This window comes from Rattus rattus, chromosome 2 (assembly GCF_011064425.1).
Source record: "Rattus rattus isolate New Zealand chromosome 2, Rrattus_CSIRO_v1, whole genome shotgun sequence".
NCBI classification, from domain to species: Eukaryota; Metazoa; Chordata; class Mammalia; order Rodentia; family Muridae; genus Rattus; species Rattus rattus.
In genome coordinates this window covers 82,025,121-82,041,608 of record NC_046155.1, presented here as the reverse complement: position 1 = coordinate 82,041,608, position 16,488 = coordinate 82,025,121, and the positions used below count along the sequence as shown (strand labels likewise).

At 43.1% G+C, this 16,488-nt stretch overlaps 1 protein-coding gene across 1 annotated transcript in view; it reads left to right on the top strand.

The window, feature by feature from the left end:
- Positions 1 to 29: 29 nt before the first annotated feature.
- Acsm1 (acyl-CoA synthetase medium chain family member 1) overlaps positions 30 to 16,488 on the top strand; it is a 34,561-nt gene continuing 18,102 nt past the window's right edge. Inside the window, exons 1-6 of the mRNA XM_032895641.1 lie at positions 30 to 123; positions 4,041 to 4,246; positions 9,151 to 9,361; positions 12,945 to 13,152; positions 14,565 to 14,705; positions 16,051 to 16,210. Of these exons, the coding sequence (XP_032751532.1) occupies positions 4,055 to 4,246; positions 9,151 to 9,361; positions 12,945 to 13,152; positions 14,565 to 14,705; positions 16,051 to 16,210 (912 nt within the window). The 5' untranslated portion in view covers positions 30 to 123; positions 4,041 to 4,054. The remainder of the gene's footprint in view (positions 124 to 4,040; positions 4,247 to 9,150; positions 9,362 to 12,944; positions 13,153 to 14,564; positions 14,706 to 16,050; positions 16,211 to 16,488) is intronic.

The following is a 16,488-nucleotide window of genomic DNA, read 5'->3' as shown; positions in this document are numbered from 1 at the left end:
AACATTCCCTGCATCCAGGAGCCAAGTTCCACGGCTGTGTTCCCAGAACTGGAAAGGATTGTGCACAGACCCTACAAGCTTCCTCTCCTAGCTATAGTCTACCTGTGTCCTTCACAGTACCAGGTAAGACCAAACCCTTCCTCTCCCACATTCTCCCACCCTAGCCCTTGACCCTACCCCGTGTGTGTGTTTGTGTGTGTGTGTGTGTGTGTATGTGTCTGTGTGTCTGTGTGTGTGTGTCTGTGTGTGTGTGTCTGTGTATGTGTGTTGCCATATCTGGGCACCTTGCCTGTTCTAAAAATGAGCTGAGAAAGCCATAAAGCACAAGCCAGCAGATGTCGTTTCTCAGTAGTTTCTGCCTGTGCTCATGCTTATGTTCCTGCTCTAATGTCTCACAAAGATGATCAGGACATGTAAGCCATAGACCACTTCCTCTCCAAGCTGCTTTTTGGTCATGATGTTTATCACAGCAATGAAGAGCAACCTACACGGTCCCTATAATCCCAGTGCTGGAAGCAGATAGAAGGATCCCTGAGACTTGTTGAGTCTAGCCAAATCAGCTACCACCAGGTTCAGCGAGAGACCTTGTTCCCAAAACTAAAGTGGAGGTGTTTGGGGGGAAAACCCTTGACTTTGCCCTCTGACTTTCACATGTGTGCATTCAAACACACACACACACACACACACACACACACACACACACACACACACACACACACACATGGTAGAGGGGCAGATTCATAATTGTTGATAATTGAAAGGTACCTCAACATTTCAAAATTCTTGGTATTTTCTAGGTTCAGTGCTGCTAAAGTGATTATGCCACTAGTTATGGGGATTGGGGTAGTAGGTATCATCTTTGTACCCTCAAAAATAGTGCCCCAAATCACAGAATTGTTAGGTGGTAAAGTCTAAGCCAAAAGTCAAGTCCTGACTCTGCTGCTCTGAGTTCCCCTAAGACACATTAAACATGTCAATCTGTTAAGTAACATTTGTGTCCAAGGGTTTACTGAACACACTCTCAAGGCACTGCATATATAAGTCTACAGTCCTGAGCCCAGCCCACCTCAAATACACATGGCCAAATTGCTTCCAGAATATACTTTAAAACACCTCAAAACATTGGGCTCTAAAATCATTTCGTAGAGCCATCAGAATATTTTCTCCAAGATGGCAGACCTTCCTCTAGTTGATAGGATCTAAAAGCACAAGTGGAACCCTGATAGTATAGTAAGTGTCTCATAAATGAGAGAAAAATTGTTGTATGATTCAAATATTTTACAGACATAATAGATTTTTCTCTTTCCAGCTTTCACCTCCCAGATTTTTTAAATGTAAGAAGGGAAGAGTCTAACATTACACTGAATACTCAGTGTCTATCAATGAACACTGTGATGGATAGATAGATATTGAACTATATATAGAATATCATGATGTAATTGTTGCTATGTTGAGTGATATAGAGAGGTGTAATTTTAGATATTGATACTTAGTTACAGAAATAGACACAGCTATAGAGAGAGATCTGCAGCTCAGGAAGACAGACAAATACATGGATATTGGTGTCCCTGAAAGCTGTAACATGCACTGTGGCACATGCTGTGTCTGTATGTTTCAGTGCAAAAGCTGCCTTGCATAGTCTATTTCAGGCGCCAATCCCCACTTCTTTCCTCTACTCCTGTTATAGAAGTTAAGACACCATGTCTTTGTGTCAGGCTTAATTACTGCATTTCCCTGGAGAGAGAGTTAGCTAACAGTAGCTCCTATTTCTTGAGTCCTTACCTGTGTTGAGTCTTGCAGAATGTCAGTCATCTTTCACCACCTTTGCTTAGGCCAATAGGTACTGTGAGTCCATCTGTGTTGTAAAGGGAGGTTAAGGAAATTGCTCCAAGTTACACAGAGGGTAAGTAGAATTTGAACCTGTGCTGTTGGATTTCTCAAGGCTACCCTCCCAGCTACCTACTGCTGACCCTTCCAGGTACCACTGTGTTTGCCAACTCACATGACAAACATTAAGTCAGAACTGCAAACAATTTGTAAGATAGTGTCAACATGATTTTTTTCTTCTTTGACCAATAACATTGCCGTGGAAATGATCGCAGACTGAGAGACTTAACAGAAATTTGTTTTCTCAATTTTCTGAATGTTGAAAGTCCAAGATCAAGGTTACTTATTTGAGGCTTGTTTCTTTATATTCACATGGCATTTGCCTCATGTCTGAATGCTAATCTATTTTTAAACCATTTTTATACTGTCCCTATGTATCCTTATCTGGCCTCTTATTCACAGAGATCCACCTACCTCTGTATCCTAAGCGCTAGTATTGAAGGTATAGATCACCGATGCCTGCTTCCTTTATGAGAAAGGATACTATTCATGTGTTCTGGTATGCTCCAATGATCTCATATTTAACTCAGTTATGAAAGTGCCTATGTCCAATTACAACCACATTGAGAAATATTTGGATGAATAATCAGACATGCACTTCAAGAGGGGGTCACAGAATCAGCCCATGATAAAGGGCTACTATACTTCCTCACTCTAACTCACCCATTTGTTTAACTCAGTAAGTAGCCACAACTTCTATATTTGACTATTTCTTTTGCAATTCTAGAGACTGGACCATGACTACATGCACAGACAAGGGTCCTATCATTGAGCTACGTGACTAGCCATTTCATTTACTTATGAAATGTCTGTTTACTCTGCCTAGAAGAAAAGCAGTTAATATTTAAGGGAGACACTGAGGTCATGCAGAAACCTATGTAAAAATTTAGCCATTGTAGAAAAAAATTGGCCAGCAGGAGTTTGCACCTAAAGCCTGCCCTTGTACCACACCCAATTCCACAGTGGATATAAAGGCTGCTGTGCTTTCCAAAACCCAACAACCTTGTGTTGTTATCAGCCCAGACTACCCCATCCAGCCTTTAACATTTAATTCAAACCTCTAATTACGTGGTCTTTCAAATATAGGATTCAGATTTGGTGGTGAGGGCTTTGGAGAGGGGATGATGCACAGGGTATTCTGAGATTAGTTTTATCGTCTAGGTTTTCCTTGAATTCATAATTTCACTGAAATGTCAATAGTGCCTCATTCCCTGTGCTGACTCTGGTGGACACTGTCCTAGGAAGGATCTTGGGGCCACCCAATATCAGCAGGAAGAAGCTGAGACACTAGCACTGTCTAATCTGAAGGTGGGTGTGTGGTTGTGGGAATCCATACAGAATCCCACAGAACTCAGGGGAAGGTAGTAGTAACAGAATAGCTGAGGAGCAGAGGGCAGAGGGCAGAGGGGCAGACAGGTAGAAGGGCAGAGAGGCAGAGGGCAGAGGGCAGAGGGCAGACGGCAGAGGGCAGAGCAACAGGGGGCCTTGGCAACACTGTGAGCCACAGACTGAATAGCTCCCAGACTCTGGCAACCCTCCTCTACTTGTCCCTGATCATCTGCTTCATTTACTTCATATGATAGAAATCATAACCTTGGGAATTTCCTCCAACTTTTCACTTTATGACTGTTCTACTTGGAGACATCTGAGCTATGTTTTGATAACACACACACACACACACACACACACTTACTTTTGAGAGGGATTGTGATCACTTTAGCTCGTGTTCAAAAATCACAGGGATGACTATTCAGATTTTGATCTGCCATCAGCTTTGGGGGCAGGAGTTAGATGATAATATGACAGTTTCCATGGAAACTGCATTATAGGCCTTGATGGAAAGAAAGGTTTCTAGAGTAGAGACCATCTGATCCCTGGGACAGGATTTGCAAAAGGGATGGCCACATGGCTACCACCCTAGGATCAAATCAGAGGGACTCGTAAGAATCCTCCAGGAATGTGCCTTAATTTAATACAGCAGCAGCAACAGCTGTGCTCCTCAGCCGTGTAGAGAAATCCCCATCTGAGATAATTTTAGCAACGGAACATGTTCACTCGACTCTGTGCAGAGAAGGTTCCTGCAGGTTGACTGGCCTGTAAACCATGTCTTCTCAAGGCAACTAGTGACTTGAAGGTTCTGTGTCTCCTACCAGTGGACTACCTAAATATGCAGTGGCTGAGGAGGTTCCTGACTCCACTGGGCATCTGCAAATCCTTGCACAGATTCTCCCTACACTGTTCACAGCTGCACAGATGGTTGATTTCAGGAGTCGGAGCTCAAAGATGGAATGACTATGATTCACCTGAGGAGTTTAACTTTGCAAGTCATGTCCTGGACTACTGGGCTCAAATGGAAGCGGTAAGAGGGTATTGTGATGGCGCTAAAGGAACTGAAATGACCTAGTGACTTCCTTGCTCTAACTTTGTAAAGAAACACAGGGCAATGCATAGATTCTCTAGAGACACAGAAGGACCTGCAGCTTCTTCAAGGCATCTGTGTAGTGGGAAGGAATCACCTGAGGGCTTGATGCCTAGTCGGCCTATGTTCTCACTTCTCTGCTGCTGTTGCTGTTGCTGCTGCTGTTGTTGTCGTTAGTGTTGTTTTCTTTTATTTTCTTTCTGTGAAATGGGTTAATTTATTTTTAAAACTCACTTGTACAGTGGGTAAAAGTATCTGCTCCATATTTATCTTTCCATAACAATGAGCTAGTGAAATGTTCTAATCAGTAGGTTCATGGAAGCCTGAGTCCTCACCCTCAGTTAGTGGGAGAGTCTAACTAAAATTCAGTTCAGCACACGGACTGTAAGCCATACCACGAGAAGGAAAAGACTTTTCAGAATGTGCACAAGAACATCTACCACATTTATATAAACCAAGTAACCCATGATCCTATGACGGTGGCAAGTTAGGGTTCATGGGGTCCTCCATGCCAGCTACATTCTTGAGAGTGACTTCAGAAAGATTTTTCCAGAGAAGTAGTCTCTGTGGCCTGCAGAGGGTTCATGTGTCTCTGTAGAGAATCCACCTTGGTCTGTCTTTTTCCAAGACATAGATGGATGATGGAAAAGTAGTAGTGGCATTGGGCACTTCGGTAGACAGATGTGAGGTTGTGAGCCACTCAGCCCTAGCTGAACCCACCCAGAACTAGTCTCTGTATGGAGACAATTCACCTGGGGGGAGTTGTAATTCAATTGGGGAGGAGTTGTAAATGTTAAGTTCCTCATAAGCATGCACTCACATGCTACTGTTAAAGGCCAATATTGCATCCTCTACACCTTTCTATCCACCATCTTCTTGTCTCAGAACTTTCATAATAATGCAAAAACAACAACAAAACCAACCAACCAACAAACAAACAACAAAAACCACAGCCCTGTCGTGGAGAAAATACTTCTGTCCCTTGTCAGCCATTTTGCATTTGATTTTCTTCTTTTCCCATTTTCTCATTTTTCCAGATGAGTAAACTGGGGATCTGATAGTGAAGGTGGCCTGCTTAAATCTCCTAAAATCTTCTTAAATCTCCTTAAATCTATCTAAGACCCAAGAGAAAAGGTTTGGATCCAGGTAGCCTGATTCCACAGTTCAGCATTTAGCCTAGTCTCACATCTGAGAGGCCAAAGCACCTCTGCCTCAGAGAGAAATGGGCTTTCTTCATTGCCCTGACCATACATGGACATTGGAAGCATGATCTATGTTGGGAAAGAAGAACATGGTGATAGAGACAGTGGTGTTAGCCTGCTCCATGTTTTCTCCATTAATGTCTCATTAGTCAGCTCACACACCGGCTTATGGGATTGACAACCGAGGAAGTCATCCTGTAGGAAAGTCCAGGGTGGCTGGATTTCATAGCATCATAATCGGCCATTACCATTTCATCTGTATCTCCAACCCCCGTCTCATTTACAAGCTCTCCTATCCTGTTAATAATATTCAAACAGCTTGGATCTGTCTGTGTCAACATTTCTAATTGCTTCAATCAAGATCACAAATTCAGACCCATTCACCAAGATCACAAATTCAGACCCATTCACCATTACCCCGTAGTGGCCTTTGGAGCCTCATAGGTAATAGCCTATTAGTAGACACTCATGGGGTGAGTTAGCACTCCTTGTCAGCACTCCAGTGAAGCCTCTGCTTTCTGCAGCATCTCTTGTGAGTCACTAGCAAGCACCACTCAGAGACTGATCTGTGATCCAATCAAGAGCACTGCCCAAAACCGACAGTGCATCTATGCATGCATTTCGTTAGTGAGCTATAGTTAGGGCTACCATTGCAATACATAGTTAATTAGATATTTATGATTACAGTTATACTTACAGTTGTTAGAGTCAGACTTGGAGTCCAGAAGCAGCCACATCCCCATCAGTTTGCTTTTTATTCTATATCTTGCACACTGCACTCATTTGTCCATTCATAGAATTAAAACTTGATAGATACCCAGCATGGGGATAGGACAGTAAATGAGATACACAAAGCTCCATTTTCCCTGCCATTTTCTGTTCCTTTCTTCAAGCCGTTACTTTATGTTAATTGAGTGTTCTGTGACAACACTCGTGTCCTTTTCCCCACTTCTTTCATGTGTATTCTATAGATATTTTCCTTGTGCTTACCATGAGAGCTGCATATAATATTTTATAGCAAGAACAGTCTATTTTTAACTTTGAACAGCTTGGCCTCAACCACACTGGAAACCCTACGTGTCCACAGCTCTACCCCATTTGACCCCAACCTTATATTCCTGATGTCACGAATTCCACTCCTTTTGTGCACACTTTAACGTGGCTTTATCGTTGTCTTTTAAATATAACTAAAGAATAAAAGTAGAGGTCAGTGAGATGACTCACCAGGTAAAGGTGCCTGTTGCTGCCAAACCTAACAACCAGAGTCAAGTTCTCAGGATCCACATGGTAGAAGAGCATCCAGTCCTGAAAGCTGTTCTCTGAAATTCATGTGCATGCTGTAGCATGCACAACTGTAATCACCTAAGCATGCTCACATGTGCGTGCACACACACACACACACACACACACACACACACACACACACACACACACAAATAATTATATGGCATTATTTTAAATAAGAGGTGAAGTTACAAAACAAAACTATAACGATAATGGTATCATAGTCTCCATGTTAATAAGAAAGCATTCTGTTTTCCTGTTTGTTAATGTTCAGTTCCTTCCATTTCAAAGAATATCTTGTAAAGCAGGACTGGAGTTGATGGACCCCTCCTGTTTGAACTGTCTGAGAATATCTCAATTACTCCCTCACATTTAAAAAAAATGTTAATTAGTTGTTGTTGGGACTCCTTCCTCCCCTTTCTCTCTCTCTCTCTCTCTCTCTCTCTCTCTCTCTCTCTCTCTCTCTCTCTCTCCCTCCCCTCCCTCCCTCTGCACTTCAAATATATGATCTCATGTCCTCTCCCCTTGTAAACATCTGCCGACAACTTGATGACAGTCTCCTTGAGGGTCCCTTAGTATTGGACACCATGAGATCAGTCCTGTGCCTCCAGCTTCCATTCATTAATGACAACTCCCACAGGCCTCTTTGGGCTTCCCCTGGAGTTGTTGGACTGTTTTTATTAGATTATATAGGTCTTTCCTTAAATTCATCAGTTTGGGGCCATTGTTTCTTCAGATAAGCTGAATGGCTGTGTCTTCTCCTGAGACTCCCAGACGGTGTACATGGGTCTGGAAACCCTGGGTGGTTCTTCATTCTTGCTCTTCATGAGCAACACTTTCAAATGACCTACACTCCCCTTCACCCTATTGTTCCTTATGCCTGTCGGAGCTCCTGGTGAGCCCCTCTACTGCATGCTTATTCAATTACTCTATTCTAGATTTTAACGTATCTCTCTTTTAGAAGGTTACCCCTCTATTGATAATGCCATTGAATTCATTTGGAGTGTTTCTGAACTCCTTTCAATTTTTGTGTTTTTCTTTAGCTGTTTGAACAAATTTAACACAGATATTAAAAACAAAAACAAAAAAGCCATTGTCTAATAGACAAAGTCCATACACTTTGCGTTTCTGTTTGGGAGATCTATTTTGTCCCTTTGAATAAATGGTATCTTTCTTGTTTTTGTTTATTTGTTTGTTTTTGTATGGCTGTGGTAATTGACTGAATGTTGGACATGTGGGGGACGAAGCCCCCCTTTTTTCATTCATGAAGGAAGACAGTTGCTCATGTGGCTAGGTGGTAGCTTCATGTCATCTGAAGTCTTTCTGACATTTGCCTTCCCTGGTACTATCTGTGTCCTCTCTACTGTGCCAGTTTTTGCATTTACATGGCAACTGTTACTAACCCCAGTTCCCTTTCAGAAATTCACTTGTGCTTCTTCTTGTGACCTTGGCAGTTCTCTTATGTTCCTTGCTGTATCTTCTCTTGGCCATAGGTGCCCATCAATCTTTAACACCACAGATCCTACTACCCACACAGAGATCGACAACCTGAGAGTCAAACTGTGATGGTATTCCCCTGTGACCTTCAAACCAGGCAAGAGAGAAATCAGTTCATCCAGTGTCTCCTGAATAGGCCAGGACCCTGAAAACAAGTTCCGTGAGCCTGGAATGGCTTCCCCTTGATTGGGCTGTACCACACCGCAGGCATAAGAACAAGGGTAGAAAGAATGACACAAACTGCCCTCCATTCTGAGTGTGGCTTTAATTGCTAAAATGTTGTAGGGCCTTCACTGATTTCTAGGGTTCTTACCAATCTACTTTGGCCAATCTGTTATTGTTTGGTATTTCTGAGAGGAAACAAGGACCAGTAGGTTCCTTCTATTCTGTGTTCATATGCTAACTACTAGTTATACCTTAATTTTAAAATGTTACTTAAACATTTAGCCATGACTTTAACCTCTTTCCTTTTATGATGATACCATTTTATTGAGCAACTACTTTGTGCCAGACACTGTTAATATGGTTTATTTATTTGAAGTTTACTGCTGTTTAGGCAATATTGTTGTTCCCATTTGATAAATGGAAAAACTGAGGTAAAGAGAAAAAAATCACTGTCTAAATGAACCTAGGACAAACAAAAGGAGAAGCAGAATTGTTTGCCTTCAGTGGAATGCTGGAAGAGTATTTGTCACATGTGACTTAGGGGTAATCCCTAATTCATTCCCTACTTCTCTGGAGTTTGTCGATGTATTAAAATGGGATCTCACTGTACTAAACTGACACTGGAATGTGACTATGGAAATGATTTGTCCTCTCCTTTGAAATCAGAAATGATCCTTGATCTCTAATCTTAACTAGGAGGGCAAGAGAGGATCAGGTCCAGCCTTTTGGTGGGTGAATGGCCAAGGAGATGAAGTAAAGTGGAGCTTCAGGGAGCTGAGGGACCTCAGCAGCCGTGCTGCCAACGTCTTTGAGCAGACTTGTGGCCTGCAGCATGGAGATCGCCTGGCCTTGATTCTGCCTCGAGTGCCGGAGTGGTGGCTGGTGACACTGGGCTGCATTCGAACAGGTCAGTGATTCATACACAGGACCCATCAAACCTCAGTGCTGGGACAGTAGTTGTTCTGGATGCAGCCTAGTATATACAGATGAAGCTCTGGGACTCCAGTATTGGCTTCTATGCTGGAACCACAGAGAAAGCCTCTCTCCCTCCCTCTGAGGGTAGGCAGCTCGGTTGGAGACAGAACATTGTCTCTTCTTCATATCTTCCTTATTCTTCAAGTCTGTCTTTCTCCCACTTGCATGTGTTCACACACCTACTTTCTCTGCCCCTAACACTCTGGGATTACTATGCTCTAAGCATAATGTCATGCATCCCTCCTGTCCTCTCTGAGATTCTGTTGTGGATATTGTGAAGCCTACAAGTACCAGGCAAGTATCTGTGAGTACAGGAACATAAAACTCTGCTAAAACCCAAGATGTTCCCTTCACAAACTCATGGGGGAGTTGTGACGCGGCTAGCTTCAGTGCATTATAGTTGCCCATACACTAATGACAAACTTTCTTCAATTATCCAAACAATATCCTTTAGAGCCAGTTTCTCTTTAATACAGAGAAGAGATGTGGGGGGGGGAATGGCCTGAGTTTTATGAGCATAACGTGGTAGGGATAGTCAGAACAAGGTATCTAGTAAGGATGTGATTTTAGAGCAGATTCTCCAACTGAGAATTGTGCACTATATGTAGTATTCAGATCTGCTCCATTTCCTTTAATGCTTCAGACTTTTCTGCATGGCAATGACATTTTTGAAGTATCCAAGACAGTTTTGCAGAATATAGCTCAATCTTTGGATTTATGATTCTTCCTTTGTAGTTCTTCTCCACTGAGCTGCGTTTGACTGCAGTCCTACAAAGCAAGGCTATGCCTTCCTCAGTGCACATGACAGAGTGTGTGGAGTGTGCTTTCCCTGCACCAGAGATATTTCATCACTTAAGTCAGGCAGTATCCACCTGCTTTCCCCCGCATGATGCTGTGACTTTCTTTTCCCCAGTAGACTTTTATATGATTAGTCTCTCCATCAATAGCTCTTAACTGCATCAAGTGCTACTATAGTGGCCTTAAAGGTAGGTCTTCCATTCGTATCATAACATTGACATGTTTTTAATTAAAAATCACACGTAGAGATTTCCCTTCCTTTTACAGTTACATATCCACATTTATGTACAATTCAGAGTTCACATGGGGCTTTGAATTTCAGGCTTTCATTACTGTGACCAATAGTTGAGGAAGCATCAGTCTAAAGGCAAAAATGGTTGCCGTGTCTCATGATTTCAGCCCATGGCTGCCTGACTCCATTGCTGCCTAAGGCAGAGCATCATGGGTAAATTTGGTAGAACAAAGTATTGTGGCCAACTCATGGAAACAGGAAACAAAACACAAGAATCAGGAAGAGATAAGGAACATGATAAACTTTAATGACTCACTTCAACAAAGAGCCCCCCCACAGCAGTTCATCCAATTATGAGTTCCTCTATAGGTTCGTCTGTTCATTAGCTCACAGGCCTTGTCATCTGAGCACCTTTCAACACCTATCATCTACCAGCTGGGGATCCAACCTTTAACTTATGAGCCTTTTAGGGGGTGTTTCATATGCAGACTGTGGCAGAACTCCTGGATTCTGTTCTTGCAGTCACCTCATCTCGGCATACATATTCTGTAACACGTCTTTTTTCTCTCTTGCCCTCCATTCCTGATTCCTTCCCTTCCTTTTTTTCCTTCCCTTTCATTTATCTAATAGAGTACAATATGGAACCAAGAACTAATAGCATAGGCAAAGAGAACATAGAGAAGAAAAACTAGGCTTCTATAACCAAGAAATAGATAATGGGAAGCCCAGGGCTATACAGCTGAGTTATCTGAGGTGTGCAGAATTAAAGAAGGCTACAATCAAACCCTTTCAGTTCCTTCCATCTTTTCTCTAACTCCTCCATTGGGGTCACCTTGTTCAGTCCAATGGTTAGCTGCAAGCATCCTCATATGTATCAGTAGGGTTCTGGCAGAGCCTCTCAGGAGACAGCTATATCTAGTTCCTGTCAGCAAGCACTTCTTGGCATCAGCAATAGTAACTGGGTTTGGTGGTTGCATAAGGGATGGATCCCCAGGCTGGGCAGTCTCTGGATGACCTTTTCTTCAGTCCCTGCTCCACTCTTTGTCCTTGTATTTCTTCCCATAAGTATTTTGTTCTCCCTTCTAAGAAGGAATGAAGCATCCACATTTTGGTCTTCCTTCTTCTTGAGCTTCATATGATCTGTGAATTTTTTCTTAGGTATTCCAAGCTTTTGGGCTAATATCCACTTACCAGTGAGTGTATATTATGTGTGTGTTCTTTTGTGACTAAGTTACGTCACTCAGGAGGATATTTTCTAGTTTCCTCCATTTGCCTAAGAATAGGGAGAACAACAATATCAATCAACCAGACCCCACCAGAGCTTTCAGGGACTAAACCACCAACCAATGAGTACACATGGAGGGACCCATGGCTCCAGCCACATATGGAGCAGAGGATGGCACTGTCCAGCATCAATAGGAAGAAAAGCCCTTGGTCCTGCAAAAACTAGTTCCCCCAATATAGGGGAATGCCAGGGCATTGAATGGTTGGGTGGGAGTGGGAGCACCCTCATAGAAGTAGGGGGAGGGAGGAAGAACTACAGGAGACGGGGGAAAGGGATAACATTTGAAATGTAAATACATAAAATATCTAAGAAAAATAAAATTTAATAAAATGAAGACTGCAAGCAAAGAAAGGTGGTCCAATAATGGATTCCCCACATGCAAAGAGTCGTAGTCAGAACTAGCACACACACACACACACACACACACGCACACGCACACGCATACACACAGCCATTTTGAAAGAGATAAATAAAGAGAAAGAAAGGCAGATAAAGAGTGGGAGGTGCCCTCAAGGTCAGGATAGGGAGTACGGTGTCTTCCTAGAGACAGAGGGCACTGGTGTTTCCGCAGAGAAGAGATGCGGAGGGAAATGGGCTGTGCATTGTGGACTTGAAGTAGAAGGGAATTCAGGACAGGGCATCTATTAAGGATGTGATTTTAGTGGAGCAGCCATGCTTTAACTCACTGGTGGTAGTTATGCTGGTATTGATAAAGATAACATAGAGGAACATACAGAGGACAATGTGACTAAACCTGAGGTAAAAGAAACAGAGGATATTCTAGATGACTTCAAGAGGCTAATGGGGAAGAAGAGGAAATGGAGCAGCGAGTACGGAGATGAAACCAGTCACCCACCCTGAATGTCAGCAACGCTATCTGCATAGCTCCTACTACATAATCTGGTCTAATGCGTGCAACCTCAGGCACATCTAGCCTCTCTTTGGACTCATCTAGTATAGAAAGGATTAAGGAAGAGCCCACAATTCTTATGTTTGTAGGAATCAGTTGCAGATATTAAGATTCCAATTATGAATGTGCTATTATGAGGATAAGATTTGGCACAGGATGCAAGACTCTCTTCCCCCCATGGTGTAGATGATTGATAGGCCATACTTTGCACAGCATTGTGGGAATTTTCAGCAGATGAGCCAGGACTAAGCACATGGATGTGAAAGCAAGCCATCCTTTCTCACCCCCAGGAGTCATCTTCATTCCTGGGACCGCCCAAATGAAAGCCAAGGATATTCTCTACCGAATACAAATGTCTCAAGCCAAAGCCATTGTGACCACAGACAGCCTTGTCCCAGAGGTGGAATCTGTGGCTTCTGAGTGTCCTGGTCTGAAAACCAAGCTGGTGGTGTCTGATCACAACCATGAAGGGTGGCTTAACTTCCGGACACTGCTTAAGTGAGTTTCCAATCTGATAAGTGTGGTTTCTGAATATAGAATAGGGGAGGAACCGTCTACTTCCAAGTACGGGGAAACGAATAACTAGTACAAGAGGATTTTACACTGGATGCTAGAAACTCTCTTCCTAGCCATGGCATCCATTTGCTGTATAACCCTGGGCTTCTTGCTTCTCCTCCTCAATTTCCTTGGCCCTTGGTCCCTTGTCTGAAAAGCCAAGACGCTGAACTTCCATGTTTTTTCATTAAAGTCCATTTATCCTAGAGGTTGAGCAAAGGAGTGTTGTTAAAAACAAATGTATTGTATACTCCATGTAGGCAAAGAAACTTTTTACATATAAGATGCATATATGAAGAAGTTTTATGAAAATGAGTTTTCGAGGTGAAATGGGAAGCTTCAAAACAACTTGAACGGTGTGGTAATGTACAACTTTAATCTGAGCACTCGGGAAGCAGGAACACGTGGATCTCCGCGAGTTCACAGTAGGACTAGTCTACAAAACAAGTTCCAGGACAGCCAGAGCTACACCTTGAGATCATTTCTCAAAAATCAAACAAGAATAAGAATAAGAAACTAAATTTCTAATTTCACTGGGATAGCAGAATGGCAACCCTGGGGGTCACTATCTCCTACATCCTGAGTACCTTTGGGGACACCTTACCAGCAAGCCTAAAATAGGACTGAAGATTCTCTCCCTCACCCCTGTAGGAAAAACTTCTGTTAATGTTCAGATTCAGACATATCCAACAATAATCACAGCATAGGCAGGAACAGTGCAAGGATTGTCTCCTAGAGGCAATGTTTCCATGTCTGAAGCCATTTGTTTCAATAGTAAAGCCAAGTGGCCTTTCATAAAGTCAGAGACTTTACGGAAAGCAGTTTAAGATCAAGAAAATGTTTGGGAAATCAGTCAGATTACCCAGTTGGTGTGATGCCATGACTTGCTTAGGAAGGCCAGCAATACTGGTGTTCCTCAATGATAAGCAGCTGGCACAAGCTTATTTTCAGGGGAAAAAACAATTAGAAAAGGCTCAGAGCACCCTTTGGGAAGATGCTCCTGAGAACAAGCAGATCAAAGGGATGAAGCTTCCCCTGCTTCCTACCCAGAGCTGATGGGAGCGTCCAATAAGTTCCCATTTCCAACTCACTTTAAGTGGTGCCACGGTAGAGACAGTACTAGCTAAGTGTTATGTAATGCCTTTGTCCATATATATTTTCAAATTTTTCTATTAAAGACACACCAGGCCCTTTGTCCAAATCATCCCAGCCAGTGGGAAATGTCTACTGCTCGTCCTCCAGCCATGCAGATCTCCAGGTTCCCTACTTGATACTTCATGGACGTTGTTGCATCAGTAGAAGATGGGAAAGCAACAGTGTGGTTTTTACTTCCATTGCCATGAATCTCTCTGCAGATCAGCATCCCCAGACCATACCTGTGTTAAGTCAAAGATGAAGGACCCCATGGTCATCTTCTTCACCAGCGGGACCACAGGTTACCCCAAGATGGCAAAGCACAACCAAGGACTTGCTTTCCGGTCTTCTGTGCCTTCATGGTAGGGAAAGAACACTTATTTAAAGGCTGGGCCCCAGCTCGGAGGCAAGGGGTGTGTACTCACGTGCATTTTGAGGTGATGGCACTCTGAATCGAAGTGTCTCCATCTCCTTTTCCTGCTTCTGTTCTCTGCTTTAGCCTCTGGGGATCTGAGAGATGAAAGTCAGAGACCTGAAATGCTACCTGACATGGACTCACGGTGACACCAAGATTCCTCTGGTTCTGCTGGGCACTCTTATAGGAAGGCATTTTACAAGCCACCAAAGTGATAAGTCACTGTGTCTCTGAGAGTGGATGAAAGACAAAATGTTCTCTAAGTGTCACCTGCACTACCTCCTCCCTCTCTTTTATGGGAAAAAATATACTTGGCATTTCTCACTAATGATGTGCCTAGAACTGAGCTACAACAGGTCTGACCTGAAAAAAATATATATGGAGGTGGCTGGGCAGTGGTGGCAAATGCCTTTCATCTCTGTAATTGAGAGACAGAGGCAGGTAGCTCTTCATAAGTTTGAGGCCAGCCTGGTCTACAGAATGACATCCAGGACAACCAAGGCATAAAAACTCTGTTTCAACACACATCATAGAGAGAGAGAGAGAGAGAGAGAGAGAGAGAGAGAGAGAGAGAGAGAGAGGCTCGCAGGGAGAGAGGAAGAGGGAGAAGGAGAGAATTGAGGTGAGGTGTGGGGCTAAAACTAAGTCTTGGTGAATCATTTCAATAATGTTAAGCCCATCACCTCCATTCCTTATCCTCTTCCTCTCCAACTGGTAATATTGAGAACAGACTGACCATCATTCTCTCGTTTATTAACCAACATAGGAGCAAGAGAAGGCAGATAAGCAAGAACCTCCTCCTTTTCATCTTCTGCCAATTACCCTTTGACTAATTGCCTCCTCATTGCAAACAATGGAAAGCCCAAACCCTTTAACCCCAAGTGCAAATAGGAGACTGATTGGCTCATGACCTAGAACAGTCCAAGGTTAGGCTTCAATCACTTCTGGTTACGTTAGTTTTTCACCATGCCATATCACCACTGTTTCTGCTGTATGGATGCTTCCAGAATCAGCAAGTCTTATATCAGTGACTGATCCAGACACAGCAAGACAGCAGCAGAGGGCTCTGCCCCAGCTTTGCTAGCAGGCAATTAACTTCAGTGACTTGTGTTGAGGAAGTACGACACAGTGGGAAATCTTTGGTGTTTGGAAGCCCCCATACAAATCACTTAAAATGAATGGGAAGGTTGCTTCCTTGGCTGAAAATGTCTCCATGGCCCCTGCTAACATAGCTCCCATAGTGCCGCAACTGAGGTCATTGGGTTTTTTTTTTTTTTTTTTTTTTGAGTTAGCAGAAAATTTTTGAAGCTGAAGACATCTGACGTCATTTGGTGCATGTCAGACCCAGGATGGATTCTGGCTACTGTGGGATGCATGTTTGAACCCTGGACAGCAGGAGCTACAGTCTTCATCCACAACCTCTCTCAGTTTGACCCCAAAGTCATTGTAGAGGTAAGAAGACCCACTTCCTGGAATCAAAATCCTCTTAGAGGAAATGGGTGCTTCCTAAAGCTGGCCTCAGCTGAGAAAGATTCAGTTAAAGCCAAGAAGGCTGAATAATTAAAGTGACTCTGGTTCTGAACTTTTCACCTTGTGGGAACCTGAATCGGAGTCATGGTATCAGGACTGGATCATAACGTGAGCTGGTATAGATGCATCTTTATGGGCTACTCCTCAGATCTATGGATCATGCTTTATGGGTAGGAAACCCGTAATATGGATGTTGAGAA